This window comes from Eleutherodactylus coqui, chromosome 1 (assembly GCF_035609145.1).
Source record: "Eleutherodactylus coqui strain aEleCoq1 chromosome 1, aEleCoq1.hap1, whole genome shotgun sequence".
Taxonomy (NCBI): domain Eukaryota; kingdom Metazoa; phylum Chordata; class Amphibia; order Anura; family Eleutherodactylidae; genus Eleutherodactylus; species Eleutherodactylus coqui.
This window is the reverse complement of record NC_089837.1, coordinates 486,312,143-486,321,715: the sequence shown is the minus strand read 5'-3', so window position 1 is coordinate 486,321,715 and position 9,573 is coordinate 486,312,143. Positions and strand designations below refer to the sequence as shown.

Below are 9,573 nucleotides of genomic sequence, written 5' to 3'. Positions count from 1 at the left end.
GTCCCGGGACATCGGAGAGGACTGGGGGTGAGTATTTTCACCTCCCCTCATAGATCCGATCCATGAGGGGAGGTGAAACTTTACTTTTCTTTTACTTTTTCAACTTTTTTTCGCGATCGCCGCGAGTTCCGGCCGGAGACACAGAGGGAGCCGCGCTCCCGCTGTGAACTCTTCCCCTGCCGCGATCTACTTATATCGCGGCAGGGAAGGGGTTAAAAGTGGCGGGCGCATCTCCGATGTCCCCCTGCTGCTGCAGCGAGACGCCGGCTGTGACTGACAGCCGGCTCCCGCTGCGGGATAGCGCTGGATCACATATGATCCAGCGCTATCTCCAGGACGCAAGTTTACGCCCTATTGCGGGAAGTACCCCGCTCCCAGGACGTAAACTTACGCCCTGCAGCGGGAATGGGTTAAAGCCCACTTTCTGAGGACGTAGTTTCCCGATGGGGCAGTCGTTAAGGGGTTAAATGTACCAGATAAGGTACTGAAAAACTTTTAGAAAAATTCTAAGTGGTGTGAAATGGGGGAAAAAAATACATTCCGCCATCTTTCAGGGCGTTCTGTTTCTGCGATGCACAAACTGCAACAAAAATGGCATAAGTTTTTTCTGGGTTTTTTTTTTTTGCATTACTACCTTTTTCTTTTAAATATTTAACTTTTTAAAATTATTTTCTCTCCCATGTTCTGCGCACTAGAAATTTTTCTGACAACGTAGTTGTGCCAGGGCTCATTTTTTGCGGTATGTCATGTCGTTTCCGTTGGTACCATCTTTGATTATACGCTACAGTGACTAAAAAAAGCGCATTTCTGGCGTTAAATTCTTTTTTGGACTGCGTTCATAGTGCGGGGACAATAATGCGTTACTTTGATGGATCAGACTTTTTGGGGATGCAGCGATTTCATATAAGTATTTCTGCTTTATTCTTTAGATTCCTTTAATTGGACATATGGCATAAGGGGGTTTTTTGGAACTTGTATAATAATTAGTAAAACTTTATTGTATTTATTTTTACACTATTAGTTCCCAGTATACTACAGCATTACATCATACTGCTATCTGACAGGCAGTCTATCAGGCCACCGCACAGGGACGGCTTGATAGGCACACTGTCGCCTTTCAGAAGCCCTCCGGCTGCCATGAAACCGACACGGCTCCCCCAATCTCATCATGGTGGGCCGTACAGGATCCCCAAACTTCGTTTGCGGGATTTAAATGCCGCTGTCAGAATTCAGAGTGGCATAAAGGGTTAACGCGGTGTGTCGGGGCTGTTCCCACAGCTGTAGATATATGAAAGGAGCGCTTTCTCCTTCCGTACACGGCCTGCAATGGCAGCACGTAAAAAACACTATGTGGCTGTCACTTAGTGGTTAATATCTGCCGGCCTGCACTGCGGCTAACATTGTCACAGTGCAAACCTGGTAACTGTGATTGGGCAGATTTGCGCTGTGCAAACATGCGTACCAACAATAAAGTCCAGCAGATATTAACGTCACATACGGTGTAGTAACACTGGACGCGATGTATGCGTTGATCTGCACTGCGGTAAGGGCCTTGGCACAGCGCACATCTGCAAAGTACATGCGAGCACAAAATATGCCCGAGCACAGGACAGATGTGCGTACACAGAAAGACTACGCACTTCAGGGCTAATGCCCACGGACGGATTTGCATCACATTTTGCTGCGATTGGCATCCAAAATAAATTCTGTAGTGCCAAGATTCCATAGAAACAAATGTTTCTGCTTGGTAATGCCGACCAGCAGATTTGTATCGCGGATTCCTGCGAGCGTGAAAAAAATCGCAGCATGTTCTATTCTATCACAAACTCACTGCGGGAGAGCTCATTTGACGTCAATGGAAGTGTTTGTGGGGGTTAACTCATTTTTGTTGCCAGGACAACCAGGAAGGAGGGGTGGAGGAGAAGTAGAGGAGGAGTAGAGGAGGAAGTAGACGGCTGCAGAAGATCCGGCAATACAGGAGAGAGTAGAGACAGCAATGGTGGACACAGGGTGTCTTGTTGTCCTAATGGAGAACTTCCCAGCGCTTTGGAATACAAACTCGGAAGAATACCAGGATAAAGACCTCAAGGAGCGCCAGTGGGAGGAACTGTCGGCCCAAATCTATGGCACAACATGGACGGCTGCTAACGTAATTGGCAAAAAGGACCTCGGTAAGTATTGTGGCCTCAGGGCTGTTTACATGGTTTTGCTGATTATTAATCCTGCTTTTTTCCCCTTTTTTTCAGTGGACAAGCTTAAAAAAAAATGGCGCAGTGCCCGGGACCAGTTCCGGAGAGAGTATACAAGGGTGCCGCGCAGCGGGTCCTCGGGCAAAAGGAAGCACAAGTACGTGCATTTCGATCAGCTGCTATATCTGAGGCAGACAATGGGAACGCATCCGTAAGTACAATGCTGTAATTCATGTATGGTGTTTTGTTACTAACGGGGGTGTAGTCGTAACGTATTTTATATATGTGACTTGTATGTGTATTTGTGATGTTTACTGCAGATCTGCTATTCCAAAGTGATTGATGTAGCAGAGCTGAACGCGTCATTTCTCTGGAATAGCAGAGCTGTATTAGCAATGTGCTTTTAATGGTAAAGGCCTTTTTTTCATATGTTTCTCCCAGCATGTCACTACCCCAAACAGCTTTACACAAACTCAGCTTCTCTTATCCGACCTTCAGTCACATCACCCCCACCCAGTCTCTCTCCCCTTCCCCCTGCCTGTATTGTCTGTTAGCTGCTGATTGTCATGATTGTTAACCTTCTGTCTACCACAGAGGCTGGAGGCTCTCGTCTTATCTTTATTTTATCTCCTTTATACTCTCTATGCAAAGCTGATGATTAAGGAGGGAATCTGTAAACAAGCAGATCTTTTGAGTGGCTCTCCAACAGAGTTCCTATCTATAACTGGGACTTTAAAAGAACTAGCCTGGGGAGACAGGACTGCTGTGCATGTGACCTTAGTCACGTTTACATGTGGTTAACTAGTTCCTATTCTCCTAACCCCTGTATTGCATTGACATGTATTTCAGGCAGGGCTTGGATCCCCGAGTATCTTATGTAATTGATAGTGTGGAAAATAATCCTAAACCCACTATCCCAGGGAACCCATCCTAAGAATCAGCTGTCACTCTATGCAAGAGTATGCTTACTCTAATATCATAGTTGGTGTGATTACATTAGGTTCCTGATGAAGTGTCCATAATCTAGACAGAAACGCGTTGAACCACAATATATTCAAGTTCTACGTAGTATAACACAACTATCAAGAACCACAAAGGATCTGAGAACCAATAGTTCATTGTGTGATAATAGAACCTATCAACTATTTCAAAGTCCAACTACCATGTTTTAAATAAGGACCCGGAGATCCTTGCTATACTTCTACAACTTTACACTGAATATCCCAAATCAATGAACAATCTGTAGCTCTCTCTATATGTCAATTTAGTACTAGCAGGGATGGAGTGGGATTATGCACCTCCTTTAATCTGTGCACACTCATATCCATCTTGGTAGTCCATCATACAGTCAATTTGACATATCCTGCTTTGGACGGTGCAAAGCTGATTGTTCTTAGCACAATGAAAGTTGGGAGGTTTTTGAGTTTTTTGTTGTTTGTAGTCTGTCCTTGACAGTCCTATTCAAGAACATTTTTAATTAGGTTCAATAAAAGTTATGGATTTTAGACATCTATTACTGTGAAGGGCTAATTGTCATAAGGAATAAGGGCTGTATGAGTCAACAATTTAATGAAGGCTGTTTTTCTTTCTCAACAGTGTCAGTGACAATCAAGAAGAGACAAAGGCGGAGGAGGGGAGCTATTCGGAGTCCGTAGTTTCCCCCTCTGAAGCGTCCACTGAAACCAGTGGCACTCAGTCCACCAATTTGGGGGCTACAGCTGCGGTGCCAGCATCTGTTACCCCCACTCTACCGCCGAGGAGACGGGCCAGACTGGGTCAGCCAGATGCAATGAACCTGCAAATCCAAATGCAGAGGGCGCTGCGGTCATCCTTGCAGCAGCTGAATGCAGCACAAGACAGCTGCAGCACTTTTGGCAGGTTAGTGGCTTCGCTGATGCGGCAGATACCTGAGGACCAGCGACAGCAAACGGAAAGTTTCATGCTATACCTGATGCAAATGGCGACTCCACCAAATTCAGCAACACAGCTGCATGCTTTGATTGACAATTACCGGCACAGTCAAATACAACTTGCAGCCGCTAATGTACAGCCACCTCCTCCACCACCACCACAACCACAACCTCCGGAAAACCAATTCCCGCAGCATCTGCCACAGGGTGGATATTTGCAAGGTGGGGCATAAAATAAAATAAAAAAGTTTATCTATGTGTTTGGAAAAAAAACATTGTTTCCATCTTTAAAAGTTTTTTTGATTTAAAAAAGTACTAGTTTGCCTTTTTTCCTAATGTAACAATTTTTTTGCATTTAGTAAAATTTCACTTTTTTGCATATAACTTGTGTCAGTTTATTGTCCTGATACACCACATACAGCAATTATACACAATAGGGAAAGCTGTCAACTACCACAATTGTTCTACAACAGCCTCCTTCTATATCTGAGTGGAATTCAAAGGAGGATATGGGAACATGGTGTTGTAGAACAATCGGTGAACTTCCCCTACTGTTACAACTGCCTCTTCCCGTATCCTACTTGGATTTCAAGAAGGATACAGGAGCAGGGAGTTGTAACAATATTGGATGTTCAGTGTTCTTCTACAACAGCCTCCTCCCATACCCCAGTTGCAGTCCAAGAAGGATACGGGAACAGGCTGTTGTAGAACAATTGTGGGATAAATCGGTGAACTTCCCATATTGTTCCAACTGCCTCTTCCCGTATCACACTTGGATTCCAATTAACATTGCGAATGGGCTGCGGGTACCGGTGTCATCCCTAAGCGATGGCATGGGAAATACAAAAAAAACCACCTGTACTGCGTATGACCACCTGCGAGCCTCCACGGTCATACGCCATACGCAGGTCACCAGCCGGGCTCACAGCCAGAATTCGATCCGCTTGTGTGAGCTAGGCCGAAAAGTTTAAGGCTACAATTGGTTGATTAGGAAGACGCCGTTCTTGTAAGGCCCCCTTTTCCACTCGAAGTCACATGTTTTTGTGCAAAGCGAATGCAAGCTCTCGCAAGAATATGTAGGATTACAAACCGCCGCGGTAGGGTTGTTTCTGAGATTTACTTCTTTCTATCGCGCATGTAGAGCAATGGGAAGAGATTTATCACAAATAGTTGTAATTGATAAGGAACGCCTGATCGCAATGCTGGATGAGCGTCCTAATCTTCGGGACAGCCGCCGGGAGGCATTCCGTATCAAGAGTGCAAGAGGTGGCAGCAGAATTGTTCCGGGAAGAGCTGGCAGTGTAATGTCCCAGAACACCATCCTGGTCCCCTCCATAATTGTCATACAGGTTTGTCCTATGTGGATGCACTGTGCAAAGCCTGTCCTGTCATATCCAGTGTGTGTTGCACAGCTGCGGCGCTTGAGAGGTTAACTCCAATAAAATCATAGTCTACCTGTTAATGTATCAGTCTGTCATGTCATGTGGTATGAGTGAGGGTATAAATAGGAGTGCTTGAGAGCGGGAAATGGTCTGGTTACATCTTCACAGAGTGTGCTAACACAGCCACATGGAAGCACCTTCAGCTTCCTTGTGGTGTAGATGGAGGAGAGATATTCTGTAGCGACTGCAGTCTAGATGGGAGTGGAGTGAGCCACAAAATCACAATAGAGCGCACATAAGTAATTCTGTATAGAGACCCAGTGCAGAGGTGCTAATTCAATCCAACGAGTTGTTCCTATACGGCCGTCCAAAGCCAGGATCACCGTGTAGATGTACGCTACTAAACCACACCCACGAGTGTCTCTAGAGTAAATAATTGCTGCCAGTGTCTGTGGAGTGACCACTACCCCCTTCCTCTTCCGGAGTGCTCCCAGTCCAGTAGTGGTGCCGTACAGATGATGTGGACTGCAGGACCAGTTTCATTCTGTGTATCCTCCCTGACCTCTGTTCTACCTGCACCGTGAAGAATTGTACCTGAATTGCTGTGAATAATTGTTTTCAAAAGTTTTATTATAACTAAAGTATATAAATCGGGCCCTAACCGTTCCTCGGTACCCGAGGTACTATACACCAGTGTCTTTGTTCATTCTCCGCTGTGTAGTATACTGGTGTGTGGTAACAGTGGCGTCACTCGTGACAACTACTATCCCCCTCGTTCTGTTTGTTGGCATTCCCTATCCTAGGGGTGTCGAAGCTGTCCTGCTGTGGTTTCTGCTGCGTGCCATCCCTCTGGGACCAGAGCCTGGTAAGTGCCGCCGTGACAAGCCAACACTTATCCCTCCCAGCTCTTCATGTTCGTCAAGTGTCCAAGGTCATCGCTCTGGGGTGTTGCAGCGGCACAGTTGTTCCAGGAAGAGTGGGAGAGCGCGCCTCAAAATGTGTTTAAATACAAGCCTTATCTACGTCGTCTATGTTACATTAACCCCTTATTTTCCACCTTTTTTTAATGTCCCCATTATTTTATCCTTACACTTTTAAAAGACTATTTGTCTGTTGTTGTAGAGGTATCACGGCTGCAATCAGAAGTAGTTTAATTTAATTTATCCTAAAATTATCTGCAAATGTAAGAATTATTTTCAAGAGTGTATACAAATGTATGCAGGATAAAAAAAACCGTTTATGCGCATTTTTGTAGTCCTCACTGAGATAGATTTTTGACAGTAAAGAAATAGAGAAAAACCGTGTGACATGGAAAGTAAAAAAAAGAAACACCCCCCCCCCCCCGTCATCACCATCCCTCATACACTAATCACCCAGCTATACCAACGTCCGCTTTTTAGGGGGGAGTTAATTTTTGCCAACTTCTATAAAAAAAAAATTTCTAAAATGGAGCGTAGGCGTTACAGCACAGAGCAAGAGTATGCGCTGTTCACCAGTAGTTCTGGTAGCGATACCACAACTGAGGCAGAAGAGGAAATATTTTTTGACAGCAATGACTGCCTCTAGCCCAATGGAGGTTGAGGAAGGGGTTGGGGCAGCAGGGCCAAGTAATGCTGTGCCTGCCAAAATGTGGAGTTACGCAAATTTATTTTCACCCCGCATCCTCAAATTTACCGCGACTCCAGGCGTCAATACGGACGTTGCTAATTTTACCCCCTTTAAATTTTTTTAATGTGTTCATTACTGACTGATTATAGGTCTATTCTCTAGCCTACCATCAAGACTATAGGCTGCTTTTATTTCCTTTGTTTACACCTGTTTTGGAAGGGGGGGGGGGAATACTCTGCTGGAAATAAAAGCAATTTTCTATTAACCCAGCGAGCATAGATAGACAACACTGGCTAGAAATTGGTCTGATACTTTGCTAGGTATTTTAACTACGATTTATTTTTCTAGCAATTGCAGTTTTGACTATCCTGAATCACTGGCTAGTCAGCTCTTTTTATACTGATCTGTCAGCTGTTTCTGATAAACCTCATCCGATCAGACTACATACCTAGGGGACTCGTTGCTTGGATATCAAATATCGGCCAGGCAATGTGGTGCATTTTCACTCATACTGTGCAGCTCATATTTTGACTTCTACTATAGAGCTATGACCGTGCTCGGCTAGAGTTGATACTCTCTAGTTACTACAGATGGTCATTTAAAAAAAAAATTTATATATATATATATATATATATAAAATAAATAAATAAAAAGGGCTCGCTGACTAGGATAGCTCCCGACAGCGATTATTAGATTGAGTGCATTACGCACGCTGTTTACGCCAGGATAATGACTATAATCACTATTTTCTCAAGACTGTTTCCTATGTCATGAATGACATTTGTGAGACAATGGTGATTGAAACATTGCATATCTGAAAAATTCCATCAAAAGGCTCATGTCACTTCCTGATGAATCTGCGGTGAAACGCGTCGAAGTCTCACAAACTGAGTAACTCTGATAGAAAAGGTGCTACACACCACCCCGGTGGCACTGTGTATCGGAGTCTTCAGTAGATCTGTGTGTTGGCACAAACTGTGAGCCTCCAGTATGTCCATTACAGGCAGGTTCTATCTAGTGACCATGCAGAAAGCAGTCCCTTTTTGGCTAATACCCAGTGTTGCACTTTTTACTGGGTATCCCTAGGCCTCACCCTAACGTATACTTTTATGTTTCTATGTTTAGAGAACGGTTGCCCCAATCCACCAAGGGGACTAATTCCACTAACTAGTCTGTGAATAGCTGGGTTGTCTGCCGTTATGTCTTTTAACCAAATCAAATAAAATGTAGTTTTTATTCTTAGTCTACTCTGAAGGGTTACGGTTTAGAATTAGACTACTGCCTTTCTGATTTATTTTTTTTTATCTATCATTCTGACACCTATGAGTCTTTGCACTCTTGGTTGGTGCAGGAAAACAAAATGTTACTCAAAATGTTGATAATCAATGTTAAATTTGAACATCTCCTAAATGGTTAAAAAAAACTAACTTTAAAAAAAAAACTAAAGTTTTTCAAATGTGCGTCCAGAATAAATAGATGGAAATATATATCTTATCAAAAATTTGTACAGTATGTTTGCACATTTTTGAGATATTGCAATTGAAAATATGAAAAAAAAAGATTCTCAAAATTGCCAATTTTGGCGCTTTTAATAAATATACACAAATTCCTCACGTGCAAATATACGGCACGTATAATCGTCGCTTAGAAAAAGTTTCTATTTACGCTATGGAAAAACGTGGTGGTCGTTTGCCAAAACATACCGGTCGGCGTTTGGGCGTGTGTGCAACTCAGCGAGAATCATCTGTTTCGATCGAGTGCAGTGATTAGCGCAGCTTAGTGGTTGGCAGGTGTGCTTGTTTCCTTGCTCTTTCGCCGCCGTAGCGAAGGAATTTACCCTTTATTTATGCAGCCACCTGTACATAGGCGGGCGCACGCAGTTAAAGGTCTGCAGCGAAAGTCTGCTGTAGGCTGCTGCTTTTTGCCTGCATTGCACTTCACCATGAATCGCCTCATTCCAGCGGTTAAAGCACGGCCTGCGCTCTGGGACACACGCCATGGCCACTACAGAAACGTGAACCGCAAGGAGGCCTTGTGGCGGGAGGTGGCGCAGCATGTCCATGTGGCTGAGTGCCGGGCTGCTTCCACACAGGAGCGATCATTAGCTAGGTTCATTATTACTGTCGCGATATTTGTGGTGCTTTAAAATGCCAATTTCTTTACCCCTTCAATTTTTTTTGCCTCTGTTTTAGAAGTAGACCCTGTTTTGGCTGCCCCACAGCATAATGTGTGCTTCTGGCCAGCCTTGACATAGCCCCAAGGTTGCAGAACAACCAAAACTTTAGTGAGGGAGTAGGCCTTGGGCATTTGTGTTTGCAATATCACTTCTGCAGAAAAAGTAATGTGGCTTTATATAGAGTATTGCTCTGTTCTCCTTACTTATATGTTTTGTGCTGCATTCCTTAACCCGTTCCAATCCAATTGTTATCCTGGTTTTCCTAGGGGGCTTACTCTTTTTCTGCCGTTATACAACGGCACTATATG

The 9,573-nt window shown here is 44.1% G+C and overlaps 1 protein-coding gene across 1 annotated transcript; it reads left to right on the top strand.

Annotated features, from left to right (window-relative positions):
• The first annotated feature begins 1,927 nt into the window (after nt 1-1,927).
• On the top strand, nt 1,928-4,483 carry LOC136587543 (uncharacterized). Its single transcript, XM_066586191.1, has 3 exons — nt 1,928-2,171; nt 2,247-2,400; nt 3,786-4,483. Exons 1-3 carry the CDS (start codon nt 1,997-1,999, stop codon nt 4,330-4,332), a joined length of 876 nt encoding a protein of 291 aa, XP_066442288.1. The 5' UTR covers nt 1,928-1,996; the 3' UTR covers nt 4,333-4,483.
• Nucleotides 4,484-9,573: the final 5,090 nt, after the last annotated feature.